The 18,034-nt window shown below is 37.3% G+C and overlaps 1 protein-coding gene across 1 annotated transcript in view; it reads left to right on the plus strand.

The window, feature by feature from the left end:
* The window catches only part of LOC139696609 (adenylate cyclase type 6-like), a 247,205-nt gene that overhangs the window by 46,687 nt on the left and 182,484 nt on the right, over window positions 1-18,034 (plus strand). The window contains exons 4-5 of the mRNA XM_071595416.1: window positions 2,046-2,542; window positions 2,709-2,745. Of these exons, the coding sequence (XP_071451517.1) occupies window positions 2,046-2,542; window positions 2,709-2,745 (534 nt within the window). The remainder of the gene's footprint in view (window positions 1-2,045; window positions 2,543-2,708; window positions 2,746-18,034) is intronic.

Below are 18,034 nucleotides of genomic sequence, written 5' to 3' on the forward strand. Positions count from 1 at the left end.
TAGGGATAGAGGGCCTAAATACTCTATGCATTTCTTAGTAAAAATCACAAGAAATTTCTCGTGTTTAATTCTCAATCTTACAAATAGATTAACTTTTTTCAATTCAATTTTAAAATTCCCTTAGTAGCTTACGTTTGTAATGTTTCCCTTGAAAAATCTTTCAGACCACTTTTGATATGCTTCCTTGGAATTATTTCCTTATAAATACAACAAGGAATGAATAACAAACTACGTTAAATGAACAAAAGTATTTTTCCGTCTGTATTTATAAAGGCAGTTTACGTTACATTTAAAGCGTTCTTTTTATTGACAGTGACTATCTTCGCAAATACGTATACACTCCGACGTAATTTACTCTCCTACTACGAGATCTCGGACCTCCCCTTGCCCTTCGCAAACTTTTTGGCGCTTCAGTTTAACGTAGTAGTTTGCTACTAAGTAAATTGTCTTTGTACGCCAATTTTCTGTGGTAATGTTTCTGCGTCAGTCGGTAAACATGTTACCATGTTATATACGAGCTCACCCTTAGTTGGAGGCGAAGAGCGTTTCCTCAATGGGCCGTGATGAAAGACTAATAAGACGCCTTAGGCTCGGTTTTCGCGAGCGCGAGCAAAGCGGGCGTGGCAGATGTTTAACCGTTGTCAACTTCGGTCGCGCAGACGCTATCTCCCGTTATAACAATTGAATCTTCTTCCTCTAGTTGTGGGAACCGCCACCGCAGTGACTGCCTTCGTGAAAATGTACACTAATAAGCGACGTGAAGATCCTGAGGTTTGATTAAAACATGAAGCTATATACAAATGCTCAGATTTTCTTTTACAATTACGTTCAATTCCACGAAGGCGCATGCTCAGAGATACAACAGACTCTCAAAATTAATGACGAAGCGTATAATATCCCAAAAATTATGAAAGGGATACCCTGCTTTTTTAATGGTGCTGAGTTAATTAAAAAAGTCTCGCGGAAGTTCAAAGAAATTTCAATTCAAATAAGTCTCCTAATGCCAAGTTGCCAAATATTTTTTTATTTTTTTCATACTAAAACTCCATTTAAACAGAGCAGTTTCTGTCACCTTCAATTTTACAGCAAAATGACAATTCAATAAATTATTAGCACTCTATCCTTCCTTTGTATTAGTGGATAGTTTTCTAATTGTTAAATGATAATTGAGAGAGTGTACTCCAACTGACCAATTCAAACCGGTCATATTTTTGAATGTGTATTATTGTCTTTTTCACTATACTAATTATTATAAATATTTTCCCTGCATTCAAATTTTTCGATTCCTTTAAACCTTAAGCACAAGCGTTGTCAGACTTGGTTTAATCTTAAAGTCGGTTCTTATATTTTAGCAATATTTATTTGATGGCCAGGACACGGACAACGCACAACGTATTTATTTGTGAATGTAGATATGTTGCCGTATGTTATACTATCCTGAACTTTACTAAAATAATTAGTTGACAGGTTGTCTTTTATTCGTCTTCGATGATGATCCTTGGCCATAATTTTAGCCAAATTTAATTCCCGAAATGTCAAGGGATAAAGATATGACAGCCGTTATGCCATGTGAAATCAATATTATGTCATGCTGTCGTTATCAGTGTCGTCTTACGACGTGATTTAGACAAAAAATTTAAGTGCTCATAGTTTTTGGTGTTATCACTATTTGCCCTGAACTTGGGTAACTTGAGATGTTTTCAATTCCGTGTGGGAATAGCACACGAAAGTCTAAAGAGTGTGCAAACCACCCTACTTTGTACCATCATCAGCATTAAAACCATTCCTTTCATGGTTTAAAAGCAAGGTATTCTCAATAAATTATAATATATTTGTCTCTACATTTCTAAAAGACGTAGTATTATTTTTATAAAGAAGAATACAAATGATTGAGAACGAATAGTACATTGTCTTATCTATGCATAAGTTCATGTTACTGGATAAAATACTGTTGTCCAGACACCCCTAACCTCACTCCCTTGGGGAGCATCAGGTAGTGTGGATTTTAAAGTAACTAGGGTCATCTTCCATCTTCCCACACGCAGGTGGAGGCCCTGTACCAGCGCTACTTCCTCCGCATGAACCAAAGCAGCGTAGCCGGTCTGCTTTGCCTACTCATCGCCCTCTCGTCCGCACTCCTCCTGCTGCACGCGTGGCCCCCTCCTTCTCTTCCGCTGCCCCCGCGGGATGCCGCAGCCTCCCCGCCCCCGCCCTCGCCCCCAGACCCCATCCCCCCCTCGCACGTGAACCCATGGGCCACGGCCACCCTTGGGGCCTGTCTCGCCGTCTACGCCGCCCTACTGGCGCTGCTATGGGCCCGCGGGCCCTCCCTGAACGAGGTGGCCCTCGCCGCCCTCTCGTACGCCCTTCTCGCCTCCTTCCTCGCCGTCGAGTTGGCCCTCGCCCTCGAGGCGGCCTCACCCACAGCCGCTGGTGTGTGGGCCGCCATGCTCTTCAGCTACGTGGCCTACGCCTTGCTCCCGGTGCGGCTCCTCGAGGCGTCTGCCTTCGGGGCCGCCCTCGCCCTCTCTCGCATCTCCCTGTCCGCCGCCAGGGCCTCCCAGGACCTGTTGCTATGGAAGCAGGTGAGTGTCTCTCCTCTTATCTCTCTTTTTCTTCCCTAGATGTGGCTTCAGTGGTGGGTCTACGGGGAGAAGCATGACCCCTCCCCCATTCACGAACTATTTTTGGCGTTAGTAAAATACGAGATTGATATTTCTTGCATGCCTGAAATTAATTTTTGACGCATATTGTCCTCCAAGTATAATATTGTCTACTGCAGGGTACGTTCTGCTCTCCAAATTAGAGCGATTAATTTCAAATATATTAAGGATTCACATTTCTATGAACTAACACGTATTGTTTTTAATTTATTAAAACCCATCGAGGTATTCTGGATCCGATAGTATATGGCGTCCATGTAGAATATGTGATTTTACGTATCTATATATTTACATTCGTAGTCAACATATTATCTACGATATGATTTTAACCTTTATCTATCAAGGCATTGTCATATATTTTTCCAGTGTCAATAGAAGGCTGAATGTTCCACCTGTCATTCTTTTCTCGCACATTTTTAGAATACTTTAGTAATACTGATGAAATTAATATCTTTCTTTTATGTTTAGATTGTTTTTCCTTTTGAATTCATTCCAAATTAACACAATAGGCCACCAAATCGAATCAATATAAATTAATGTCTAAGGCTGTGTTTTAGCTTTTTCGATTTCTTCGTGTGTTTTTCTGTTTTTTTTCGACTTCGCACCTTCCCAGTCACCTGTTGCTGGCGCTGAGTTCGCCACAGTCAATTCTCTGACTACTGAAAGACATCCATCTGAAAAAATGACATGTACATGAAAAAAATAGGCGCATCTAAGTCATTTCTTTGAAATAATTTTTGGAAACCTTGCGATGATTCAAGTGAAGTGTTCGAGTATTTCCCACCGGGTCCAGGGATTCGGCTGCCGATGTTTCGATGGCTGACTCCGCAGTCGTACTCAACGCCCTGAAGGTGATGGTGGAGTTAGCCATCGAAACGTCGGCAGCCGAATTCCTGACGTGATGGAAAACCCGAGAAGATCTCATCAGAATCAGAAAAACACCAACTCTCACTTACACTGATAGTTAAGTTTAAATTATATCACTAATTTTATTTAAGGAGACCTTTTGTAGTAATTTAATGGTAAATTTAGACTTTTCAAGCAATCTTATTTTGTTTTTCCCGTGGATTAGTCTGGGTTTTAGTTTTGACAACAATTACTGTTTTAATCCGTGTGAATAAATGCGTAGTGACAGCACTGCAAATGAACCAAATGAAAATGCAAATACGTGGTAGTCCAGTGATTAGCACTCAACTTCTAACCGGGAGAGGTCTCAATTCTCGGGGACGCCTCTGGGCAGCCATATTTCACCCAAGATGCGTGATTTTTCGGGTACCAGACCTTTCTGGAAAGCCACAGACGGCATAGAGAAAGACAACTTCGCTAATCTGACCGGTAAAATTTACATGCCGTTATGCTTAATAGTAGTTTACCTCTATTCTCACCTATCAAACAAATTTTCGGGTTGATTACTGTGGTTTTCTATTGTGCTAGTGACGTTTCCACGTTAAAAACAGTATTGAAATTGGCAACGGGAAACCACCTAAGCTATTTTCCCCACGACCTAATGATAAACAAAAGAATTATTATCACAAATGACCTCAGCTGCCGGTTGCCTCCCCTAAGCCTACTACTAGCTAAGAATTAATATTATTCCTGGCAACTACAGGACTCGACTCACTGGATCCTGTGTCATGTCACGCAGAGGGAGAGACAAGTATTCCGTGATCGTCATAACATAAAATCCATGCAAATCGAAACCTAAATTAGTGGCAAAGAAGAAGATACAGAAGAGAACCGAATGAGTTAGAATAAGGACTTGAAACGTTATGAACATGTTGAGTATGAGGAAGTTAGTGAATAAAAAGTGGAAGAAATGAAGAGAGTAAATAAGATAGTTCACGTCTGAGCGAGGTGAAATGGAAAGATAGCGGAAATTATTCATGATATACACAAAGAGTAATATAAAGTAGAGGGGAAGAGACTCAGTGAGAGGTGGCTGTAACATTGCACATAAAGGTAGGATGAAGCTTATTAGATACAGAGTCGGTAAATGATGGAAAATATTTAGTAAAACTAAAATCTGAACCGACGAACATCGTCATTATTAAGGTTTACAAGCCATCAAGCAAAAATAAGTCACCTCTTAAAAGGGAAGAAAGAAATAGGGTGTACGATTAATTAGAGGAAATGATTGCGGGTGTTCGTGGAAGGAAACATTTGATAGTGGTTGGGGATTGGACTGCGTTGGTGGTCGATGGGAATGAGGCAAGCCCGACGGTTTAGGAACAAAGAATGACCGTGGGAAGAAAGCAGTAGAATTCTGCAGGAATAGAGTGGGTTCACAATGAACAATAAATAGCGTAATGAATCCGAACAATTTCACAGCAGTTGATACTGATACAGATCATACATTAATACTACTCAAGTGTTACGTCAGATCCAAGAGGATGAAACCGATCGGTTAAAATTAATAAATTTATAATTAATATAAAATATAATTAAATATAAAATTAAATAATTAAAATTAGTTAAGGCCGCGAGAGTAGATAAAATTCCGGTTGAAAGAATTTTGATGGGCTAATTTGGAGTACTTATGAGGAGGGAGTTTGGCTGGAAAGTTTCGTCTGATCAGCGTTTGTTCCCATTCCATAAAAGTGAAAGGCAGCCATATTTGAGAATTAAAGAACATTAAGTTAGATTGTACTCACAATTAAAGTGGTACTTAGGATTATCAATTGGAGAATAGAGGGGAATCAATCAATTTATATACAGGAAAGGATAGATGCCGTAGCCATAGATAGTTATGAGATTACATATACTACTAGAAAGGATAATAGAACACAATCAGGCGCTCGATAGAGTAAATTGGTTAGAATTAACTAAGTGTATTAGATTTTCGACAAAAAGGAAAGCTAAATTAAAAGTTAAAATAGGAGGGAAAAACTAGAGCTAGTGGACCAGCTTACATACTTTGAAGGCCTCTTGGACCAAGATGATTACACTAGTAAGGATACAAGAAAGAGAATTGTGTTAAACAGAGTCGCTTTTTCGAAGAGGAAGAAATTGACGACAGGACGTCGTATTGTATTGATGTTAAGAAAACACACATGAAAAAATTGGTTTTGAGTGTGATTTTGCACGGCTCAGAAACTTGGTCGTTGAAGCAAGGTGATAATCATAGTGGGTGACTTTTGAATTGTTGGTGTGGAAGAAAATAGAAAAATTGAAATGGGCAAAAAAGGAAACAAACGAAGAAGTACTGGGTATGTTGACTGAGAAGAGAGTTGTTTTGGGAGAACTCTAAAGACACGGAAAAGATTAATGCAGAGCATTTTGATTGGCATTGGGATAGTAAAAACTGTGAAAGAGGAAAGGATGTTATACAAGTACGGTATGGGTAGGATAGGGATAGGGATGTTGGACAGAATTAAGGGCGAAATAAAGCATGCAAAAATCCTGCACGGTTTATAGATTGAATTGAATAATGGGGTGTCAAGTTTTGTTTTGCTGGGCTAGACCAATAAATTTAGGAGGGTTTAGTCTGTGCTCATTCAAAAAAACCTTATAAACGGTAAACTACCAAATAATAATAATGGAAATGGTTAGTAGATTTGCTAAGAGACGATAAGTTGCTGATCTTCTAAATGTTTTAGTAATTATATACTGTATGTGACTCATATGTTAGAAAACTGAGTTATTATTAAAAACGTAAAATATAACGTTCATATTTTTAATTGATATTGTAGCTAAAAACGTGAATCCCCACGCAAAAAATTCGGGATCAAAATTTTAATTTTACTCCTCTTTGAGTTAAACAATTTCTCCTTTAGGATAATGTCAATTACTCTCGATAAAGGCTCATACTCCTTATATACCTTACACTTTTTTTATTACTGCCAGCGCACTTACTTCAATTCCGTTTGTATGGAGAACCGCCAAAGTATTTTACTGCATCATTACATTTAAATAAAATATTTATTTACATAAAATATATATTTTAACTTATAATAATAATATTTTATAATCCAATCCATTTTTAGCATTCTCTTAACAATTTCTACGGTAGTTTGGTTTTTGTTGAAACATAAAAAGATAATATTCGTTCGTCACTGGTTCGTAAATCCTTTCGTGAATTACCATGTGCAGCTGACCCAAGCAAGGTGAGGAAAATAGTGAACGCTTAAGTCTTATGGCTGAAATACTTGCCACGAAAAGTATAGGGATTCTCAGTGAACAACACAGACAGAGGGTAATATAGATTTTATCACTGAAGGATTTTGAGCTATCATTTTTGTTGAAAACTTTTCGCCTCACAACCCTCGGGCGAACAAAGGGCAAATATTGATCGCAAAACCTTACCCCTGAGAATAAAAAGATTTCCCTTCGCCCTTACAAACTTTAAACCAATCTTTGGTTATCCCAGCAAGTTTCTTATCGTAGTTCTCAATTTGTTCTATAGCGTATTCGTCTTTATATGGCGTTTCTTTCTTGAATCAAAGAGATTTCTTTCGACGCTTTAAAGTGATTCTCAAGAAGAGAAGAAAGTGAATCTTTCTTCGCTAAAACTGTTCCGTTAGTTCAATCAATTTACTTACGTTATTTACATAATATTTTCCAATTTCCTGTCTTGAAGTTTAAACAATCAAAATATCCGGCATCCCATGAGACCTTGAAAGGCATTTTTTACAGGAAATTCATTTGGTGGCAAAAACACATCTCCTTCAGCGTTTTCTGAATGGAATTAGGCGAAGTATTAATCGGAGTAATAATTTTAAGAATCTTTTATAATATCGTGATGTCTTTCATGCATTAAGAAGTTTCCATCACTTCGAATTTTTTCGTAAAAAAAAGAATTTATTTTCTAATTTTTGTAAATAATCCAATCGAATGAAACTATTAGAGAGCGTTAGTTTATTCCAAAAATATAAACGCCATACGGGAGATAGAAAGAGAAGGAAATACCCTTTTCCGCTTCAAATCTATGACATACCAGTTTATATGCCATAAATATTGCTAGTATTTGGGTTGTTGGAGAACTGTCATTGATCATAACTCATACTCTACCCATTCTGTGTAAATTCTTCAAATTGAAAACGCAGCACTGAACCTCGTATATGATATATATATATATATATATATATATATATATATATATATATATATATATATATATATATATAAGATACATTTTGACTGCGATCTTTGGGTTGGTTCTTAACTGCATATCCATCGCATTAAACTGGTCATTACTTTTAACTGTTCTTACAGACTCTTCAGGTAATAAATTTTACTATTCCACGTACGAATTTAGTTATTTATTGGTTAATTTACCGTCTGAACATTTTGTTTCACTTTTTTTAGCGAAGGAATTTTCGTGGAGTCTAAATGTCTCCCATTCTCATTGTACATGCATAGATTTTTCTGCGGAAACGCAGTTTCGGAAAAGTCGGTGTAATCCCGAGGGAAAATTTGTACTGCACCAATACGGAATTATCTTGACGCTTTTGTACCATAATTCACACTGTTTCATTCACTTGCTTCATTTTTTTATCTCCATCTGAATGTTTGTACCGCTTGAAATTTGGCCTGTCATCGTGAATCATCAATCTCACAGCAGTCGAGCTCGCAAAGGAATAGACTGATGGTTCAAATTCCTTGCTCTCTACAATTTTTTTTCACCGACCTATGTACCCCAGCTTGCAAAGAGGAGATATTGTTCGCCACAATGAGAAATAATCCCATTGCAAACCTTCATAACCAACAGAAGTCGTTCGTTGTGATTGTGCGACAGCATGAAGTTGCAGAAGAAGTCGGAAGGGGTGTTTTGTGTTCAGAAAATCATTGAATATTCCTAAAATTCGAGTGTTATCCCGTCAGACTCGCACATTGAACATCTTCCCTGGTTTTCATGGAGCATACGAATATAGAATAGAACAGGTGAAATAAAATAACAAAGGAGAACTATTGCCGTGTTCATTGTGCCTACAGAGTGTACGGCCATAGAGATAATTCATTTTTTGTTAATTCAATTTTTAGTAAAGTGCAATCTTGAGTGATTAAATGTGTAGATAAATAATTCCTGCGTTTTCTAGGGGTATCTAACCTCAGAAATTGTGTGATGCAAATGATGCTATAAAGGCTGAGAACGCTTCTTGATCGGTCAAGAAAATTGTATGTTTCCTCGGTACCATTTCCCCATTGATGAATATAAGCAGGATTAACTTAAGATGTGAATATTTTAAGTCATATATAATGGTAATGAATAACTGATCAAAATGAAATTGATAGTATTTCAAACATACCATGTCTCTCACCTATAATTTTATCCTTCCCTTCCACGATATATCTTTGCTCATATACGTATATTGAGTAGCTCCAAGCGTCGTAAACACGCGATGATAATATAATAATAGGAGAACTCTCTTTCAGTGATTTTCAAACGGTTTTTAATGTGGCCGTTTGAAAAACAAGGAGGTATCGAGTATAATTGCCCAGCATTTCGATAATATTATAGTGGTGCCTTCCCCATCCTAAGCATTGCTATCGGAGTGTTGCAATCATTAATTGAACTGATAATTATCTCATATTTTATTCGTGCTTTCCGCAGTTTTCTTGGGTGTCTTCGGTGCCTCAGTCTCAGTTTTCCCTTACGCAACGAATCGAGTCTGAAGGATAAAAATGAAAGCATTTGATTTTTTATATAATTCCAAATATTAGGCTCAAAATTTCCCAGGGCTGTACTACACTGACTGGGTGAATTTTTACCTGTCATCAACCGTTATTATCAGGATTTTATGCCATGAATCAAATGCAAGTATACTACATAAAGAGAAATTTTTTTAAGTTATAAATCTTCCAAGATTTCTTCCGTGTAGATCAATTTTCTAGGACAAGTCCATTTTCTGAGACAAACAATTGTCCTATTGTTTGTCCTAGAAAATGGAACCACGTGAAAAAAATCCTGGGAGACTCAATCGCTACACTTCGTGGAAGCCTTCACGGTAAATTGCATTCTTTATTGTATCCAGAAAGATGTTCAGTCAATATTAACCTTCAGTTTCGAGACCTCTGAGGTTTAAGTATGTATTCTTGAGAATAAAATGTAGTTTGATTAATTTCTGACCAAACACAAAGCAATAGTAAACATAGCTGTCCCTTTGTCGCTTTTAAAGCTGATTCGACAATTCATCAAATGTACTAAGCCTTTATCTAAATCCACAATAATCGTAAATTCTACACCGATACCTAGCTATATACCCAAATGTAAACCATGATCCATCTCCACCACTCCTAGCCTTCCCTCTCAAATTACCAAGTCTTTCCCATGCCACAGTACTCCGTCACGCACATCCCGCAATAAAATTTAACAGCTATAGTTCAATCTCTGTTCCTCCTCCTGGGCGTTGGGCAGTGCACAAAACCCCTCAATATCCGCATAAGCAATCACCACGCCTCAGGCAAACCTTCTTCCACATTAGTTTCTCTGCCATTTCCTAAACATATCTCCCTCCCCCAATATTCCCTTTAATGATTGTTTCAATCAATGCCTCCCTTCCCCCTCAGACACGCCGTTTAAGCTCAAAACCCTGGCAGACATCGGACTCCTGGGAGTATTTCCAAATATGTTCATTTATGTTTCCAAAGAATGTTTCTTTCCTCAATTTTCCACTTTATTACTGTTTATATACGTCTAATTACGCCATTACCGATGTGACATAAAGAAGAGGAACTGGTATATCAGGATTTATTATTTACATACCTTCAGGCTTTCATTGGAAAAATAAATCACCAAAACGTAAATTATTCAGTAAAAAAATTGTTTACTAATTAATATTATTCACGTCCCACAACGAAAGGACATCAAATTATCTCAGTATCGAAATAATAAGTAGGTTGGTATTATGTGTCCGTTACTAGAGCTGTAATTTTAAAGAAACAGAGAAGGGAGGAATGGGATTTAAGTCCATAGGTTGCCTGATGAAAGAAGGATTAAAAACGAATGCAATCAGAGATAGAATCAGAAAGTCACCACGAGGAACTCTGCTGATTAAAAGCCGTTGATAGTCTTTTGATATTATCTTGATACTGTCCCCACTGATGAAAACTTCAATACAAAATTATGAACTACTATCTCTCACTTAAGTTGAACTTCGAAGGTCATACAGGTATAATTTAAACTGTATCAATAGAAATATGTATTCCTTTTAATACTCAGGAGATACTTTCCCATTTATAAAAGATTTGGTGTTTTCCCGGCGTATCAGCTGCGTAAATTACTCTCGGGTCCTCCACCGGGTTATATCGTCCATATTGGCCGACGTTTCGATGTTTGACTCGGTCATCGTCTTCAGGGCTTCTGACCCATTCAGAAGCCCTGAAGATGATGTCCGAGTCGGACATCGAAACGTCGGCCAATATGGACGATATAACCCGGTGGGGGACCCGAGAGGAATTTACGCACTCTCCCATTTGTTTGACATCTGATCGGAATCAAAACCTTTTTCACTGCGTAAAAGAGACTTCTAAAAGTGAAAAAAAGAATTCAAAAATATTTCCCTCCTTTCGTTGACTGATTTGAAAGCATTGACAACTTGGAGGTATTACAGAGTGAGCAATAGAATTTACTGCAGGGGTTTGGGTCGTAGATTTGGGAATAAAAGTCCGCCGTGGCACATTGATCACCGGGCGTAGATGTTCCGAACCCTTAATAAGATGCAGCCCTGAGGGAACACAGCGTACTAGGCAGTAAAAATCCATTAGCCTCCATAAACTGAATTAAGCACTAAAAGCTAAGAAGGCTCCCGGAGAATTCGTTTCGTTCCACCGCGTTGAATGTAAAATTAACGAAAATTGGGGACGAGAAGATAAAAGCATATTGTTTTCCCCTTCGCCGTCGTAATCATCGGTATTCATTAGCATCAAGTAAAAATAGAATTATTTTTCATCCAACTCATTAGCAGCGCTTTCAGAAGTATACAATCCGTTTAAGGGCAAATAGGCAAAATTAGCAAGTGCATTTTTTTACTCCAGTTCTGTCGGGAATTTCGTATCAAAAGCCAGATTTTTCCTGAGTTAGGTATTCCCCAGATTTCCGAGACCACCGTGAATACCCAAGCATCTTGAGGGAATACTAAGTGACATTAATCTATTATATAAAGGCGTATTAGAATAAAGATGTACCTCTGTTCAATGAATTATCTAGTTTATTTTAAATAACTTTTTGAATTTTAAACGGCCAGTGAAACACGAAATATTTTTCAAAAAATAATTATAGCGAGTAAACGTCTGTTGTCATTTAATTGCTTGAACTTCATGGTAATTTTGTTTGACAAAGATCATAGATTCGAAAACTGGTGGATCTACAACTTGTGGTAAGACTCTTGCGACCACCGTGTATCGTATTATTAACCCTGTGAAGTGTAAGTGGAGTGGAGATCAGGTGAAAGAGTTTCGAGATTAAGGCTGCAAAATTATTAGTGATAGAAAAAGCAAGAGGAATGGTAGGAAAGGCAGAAATAAAGAAGATAAGAAGTAATGACAGTTCCCAATATCGTAAGAACTTTGTAATTAAAATGGATAGATAGTGTAATAAGTGAAGAGGCACTTCAAAGAGTGGCTGGAAATAGAAGCCCATTATTGGTCCAAGAAAAAAATGAAGAGAAAAAGGAAAAGAAAATAACTTTCAGGTTGATCATGGTGATATTTTTTTACATATAGTATAATTTCAGCCTACCCAATTTTTTACGTTGGAAGTCGATTTAATCGTGTAAATTCAGCGAATTTATTATTTTTTTTTTCATTGAAAGGAGGCAGATGAAAGATCGAGGGCTAATTAAGAGGTAGGGTTTACCCCCGAAAATTGCTTGTAAAAACTGAAAATTTCATTCAGTCACGTTCGGCGTCGCACCATCAGAAAATAAGTGTTTCGGGGTACGTTTTGACACGTACTCATCCAGTGGACCCATCTTCACTTCCATGACATCACATATACTGGCTGCGAATGTTTTAGTGTAGGTAACTATATGAATACAATTGTAATTAATTTAATGATAATATTATGGTAATTGTTAAAGAGGGAGTGGTAATTATATATATATATATATATATATAATATATATATATATAAACATAAAAATGTTAAAATATATATATTAAATTTTTTATGAAGATTAAATTGTTATATATATATGTATATATATATATGTTTATATATATATATTTTTATATATTTATACGTATACCAGCTAAGAAGTCAGATATAGTTAGCCTACAAAAACACATGGGAAAGGACACTTATTCCGAAATTGTCGTAACTTAGAATTCAGATCCTTCTTTCCCCAGGCTGTCTTGCCACCGTCTCTTATGGGTATAATATACGTGTAAATGTAAGCAAATGAATATATATATATATATATATATATATATATATATATATATATAAACACGGATGTAGATTTGTAGAATATAGAGACACAGAAAGGACACTCACAATATGTTATTTGACGTTTCGTCTTCCGACGACAGCCGTGCTGTCGAAACGTCAAATAACATATTGTGAGTGTCCTTTCTGTGTCTCTATATTCTACAAATCTACATCCGTGTTTTTATATATTTGTGCGTCGCCGAAGAGCGTTCCATTTCGAAGATATATATATATATATATATATATATATATATATATATATATATATATATATATATATATGTATATATATATATACCTCTACTATGTATAAATATCTCTGTTTATTTACATTTACTCGTATTATATACTCATAAGAGAAATGTAACGATTTTTGGAAACGTGAAAGGCGTCGTCTCACGGCCATTTATGGAACCTCGAACGTGACAAAAAGCTTTTTTTTACTTCTAAGTTCGCAAACCAACCCCCCATCACGTTCACACCAATTTTGCCTTAATACCCTGAGAAAATAAAGGGTTTTAGGAGAATGCGTTCACATCGAGGACCCAACTTGGCGTCTGTACAACCTGTACGATAAAGGGATTTTCGGCTTGCTGGGGGAGAAATGTCAGTGACAGGGATAAATTTGGGAATCGCCCTGCAACTCGGTGTGGCACGCGGTGGCCGAGGGATCTTTGTCCATTATGCCTCGCGACCTTTAAAATTCTTCTCTTTCTCTCGAAATTAAATCAAGTTTTTCCGATGAATATTTGACGCGCAAGGACCTGAAAATACGTCCGAGGAACATTAATTAAAAATTACTGTTTTTTCCTACATGCCCCCGTGGAAAATTTCTTCTACTTCTCCGCCATTTACAAATTAATAAATATATGACCATATAATAAATATATATTAATATGTCTGACTGCGATTAATTGTGCTGAAATCAGTAATCTTCGTCATAAAGTTTAAATTTTCAAGATATTTTTTTAAGCTAATCAAAAACGTTCGTTGAAATACATGAAAAAATAAAAGATCTTTTTTTCGCCTTCTTGTTCATAGAGGGAAGTCTTTTCTATGTCTAACTTATCTTTGTCCACTTGGTGTGGCGTGTTCTGCTGCAAAAAGGAATTTCGGCCGGTTGCACCTTACGTGGAATGAATGCAATTTAAAAGTATTTTTTGCTTTTATTACATTATTTTAGCATATTGGGAATTACAATGTATTTTTACAATGTTATAGCATATTGGGAATGAATTTCCCAACAAATTTTGGTGTATATAAACTAAATAGAACGTTTCTTTTTTTGCACACTGGAATTACTACGCTCCTGTTGTCATGATAAATCTTTGATATTCATACATTTGTAACAACCGCATCCGATTCCATGTATGGCATTCCATGTATAGATGCCCTATGTTTCCTCACCTGTTTATATATATATATATATATATATATATATATATATATATATATATATATATATATATATATATATATATATATTATATATACCTTTGGGTTGACTACTGTGTTTATGGTTTATAATAAAAAAAAATATATATATATATATTTATTATAATAAATATATATATATATATATATTTATTTATTTATATATTTATATATATTTGTATATATTTATATATATATATATATATATATATATATATATATATAGTCATTATCCCAACTCCATACATGTACGGTCAATTGTACAGTAATAAAGTAAAGATTGCTCTTTCATTAATCCTTGATTTCAATCAGGGATCATGTGTGCAGCACAACTCATGAGGCAGCGAATGCAATAACGCCTACTCACAAAACACCCGCAAAAATTACGCCATATTGTCTATTATGCCAGTCATTTGTTTAAATGTTTATAAGTTTGATCTCCCCGGCTTTATAATGGGCGGAATACATCAAGGGTGTTTACTTGGCCCGACGGTGTTTTGTTTGCAAGCCGACCCGTGGACACGTTTACCCCATCGATCATTTCGAGAGAGGGAGAGGTTTCGGGGGAGAGGTCGGGGATTAGGAGAGAGAAGGGAAGGTAGAGGATTGGGAGGTGCGCGGCGTGCGTTTAGGGAGGGAGGGAGGGAGGTAGGTAGGGGCGGAAGGAAGAGGGCGCGGTCTGGGTGCCCGTTCTTCCGCCCTCATCCCCACTCCACCCATTCCCCTCTCCTCCTCGGAAGGAAGAGTCTCCTCTATCTATCTCCGGATCCACGGGCGATACACGAGACGCCCCCAGACACCGCTTTCCAAGAGAGGCGCCATTTCTGTCAAGAATTAGGAACTCCGGAGATCAAAACGCTCCGTACCGTGTTCGCAACTTCTTCACCGTGATCGCTTAAGTTCGGTGCAACACAGTTGTGGGCCCGGTATCTTAGTGGTGCGCAATAAGTATTAAAGCAATATTTTCTTATTTGGGGAATTAAATAAAGTATTTTTCGACATCATATAAGAAGCTTTAACACTTCTGCTCACTGAACCCTAATCAGGTAAAGCAACACGATTGATCTGATTGTTTTGATGGAACAGGTGATGAGTTTAATAAACCGAAACGCGTGTTCCACTTTTAAGCTTCTTCCAATCCCTATGGAAAAGCTTGGCAGTTATTTTATTCACTAACATGAATTTATTCCGCCATATCAAACCTGAAACCGCAAATAATATTTTATTACCCAGTATTCATCAGTTTGGTTGCAAAAAATCGTAGGCCATTGTGGTCGTAAGATTGACAAAATATTTATCTAATGGCTTTGGCGAAGTTGATCTAAAGATGGAGGTGTATTCCGTGTTTAGTTCATCTTATCAGGCGAAAAGAAAAAGTAGCCATTCCAGTTTGCTACTTTAGTTCAGGAGTTCTCCTGATTCGATGCATTGATTCATTTTGCACCAACGTTACCTCTGACCTCAAGAATCTTGTTGGGATGTCCACGAAGGCGTTGCCTGACAAGATTAAACCACGTTCAAGAAATTCATGAAGAAGTTTTGCATGAAGAAATTGAATTTTTCTGCACATTTATGCTTCCATTCGAAGATACACGTGCGTTGACTCCATTCTTCCCTATGCATTGCTAGTTTTCTTTTTTCCTGAAGACTTGTCCGCCATACCTCCCTCTTTATATAGTCTACACAATTCCTAGGGCGACCTTTCCTTCGATGATGTTCCTAACAATCCCATTTCGTTCATGCTATGTCCGATTTATTTGGTTCCTCCTTTCTTTAGGATCGCTATACTACTTTTATCCTCATTTAATGTAGATTTCTTTTTCCGCCTTATCCGTCTGCTTCATTATCCTTCCATCAGTTATTGCCTAGGTTTTTGTATCTTCAAATCTTAAATATCGCTGGCCTTTTTGGGACACTTCATTATTTTGTGGAAAAAAACACAAGCATTTAGGAAGTAAAAGCTTTACATAGTAATTATTATCATATTTTATATTTTTTAATATAAATCGATTATATACCGGCCTGTAGCAATTTAATTTGATTTGGAATCGCGACATTGAAATATGGAATTAAATACTCATATGCCAGTCAAACTGAAATTTCCTTCATTTCTTGCGACATAAAGTACTGTTTGGCGCGCCTTAGGGTTTACGTCTGGAAGAAAAAAAGGCAGTAAAAACTAAAAAAAAGTGGAAGAAAATTCTTGGGTAACTAGATCATAAGTGTTGGAAGAAACTTGAAAGACCGAATCGAAAGAATGAAGACTCCACATGAAGAGGAGTGCCATTCGTACCATTTACCAAAATAAAAGCGTATTAACCCCTTGCAACAAACATAAGATCGAAAGCCATGAAATACATTTAGGATATGGAGATGAGTATACATTAATAGGAATACAACTTTTTTTGGTTGTGAGATATGGGCAATTAAGTTGAGCTGAGTGAGCTCGGCGTATAAGTTATAGACTAAGAAATAGCGTAAATGAGATGTTACAGAAGACGATATCAGTAGAGCTTCAATCGCCAAATAAGAAGTATTAACTAGTGTAGGATATGAAAGAAGCCCACCGGTAAAATTACAATGGAGAAGAGTTCTCATTTGTCCTACTCTTGAGGCTAAGCGGTTAACAACCTTAAAATCCCCCTTTTGGGAAATAGACCAATAATGGAAGATGGAAAGCATAACGAGAAACGCTGATGTAGGGATGGGGAGAAGAAGTGAAGAGGCTAGCCGAGAAAGGCACTGGAAGAAGAGGTACCACAAACCGCTCTTCACCATAACGCGAACTTATCTTCGAATCGGTAATTTCTGATGAAGATGAACTCCCGACTCGTGCGCGTCCCCCGTTCATGAACCACTCCATCCTTCCTGACTGCTGCGTGAACTCTCCTGAGTTATCGCCCTAAGCTGGTCGAGGTAACCTTCTCCTTTCTAGTTGCCTTCTTCACCTCGTCGCGGCCGCCGTTCGCAGTCGGGTGTCTCCGCTAACGAGTGGCGTGGTTAAGTGCGCTCACTCCACGGACACGTTCAGTCTCCCCCGCCGCGGGAGAAACCCGACGACGGCATTAGTCATCTCTTGAGAAGGGCTCCCAAGTGGTGTAATCGTTTAAAGTGCCACCCGGAAGATGAATTGCTGTTGCAGCGATCGAGCGGTGGTGCGTCATCATTATATCTTTAAGGCTAATTGACCTATCGGTTTTATTAATTAGTTTCTCTGAACTCTGACGTGGTGTGACAATGAAAACGGAATATTATGCATCATAAATTTGACATCATAAGTTTTGAAAAAGTTTATATAAATTTACTTCAAGAGTAGTTGCAATTCCAAGAGCATACAGGAAACCAGAACTTATTAATTTTTTTCTAATTCTTCGGTGTTTTTTTGGTTGATGCTTTTAATCGGTCAAAGTAGCACCAAAATTATCAAAGTGATGATATCAATAAATTCTACGCACAAAGAAGAATCAAATGAATTTGCGTTTTCACAGAAGAGAATTTTAACTATCAAGTAGTTTCGCCGCACTCTAGCGTCATCTGAAGTGTAGGAAAACTAGTTGACCGTAAAAATTCT

Source organism: Hetaerina americana, unplaced genomic scaffold (assembly GCF_022747635.1).
Source record: "Hetaerina americana unplaced genomic scaffold, ioHetAmer1.1.p SCAF_7, whole genome shotgun sequence".
Lineage (NCBI taxonomy): Eukaryota > Metazoa > Arthropoda > Insecta > Odonata > Calopterygidae > Hetaerina > Hetaerina americana.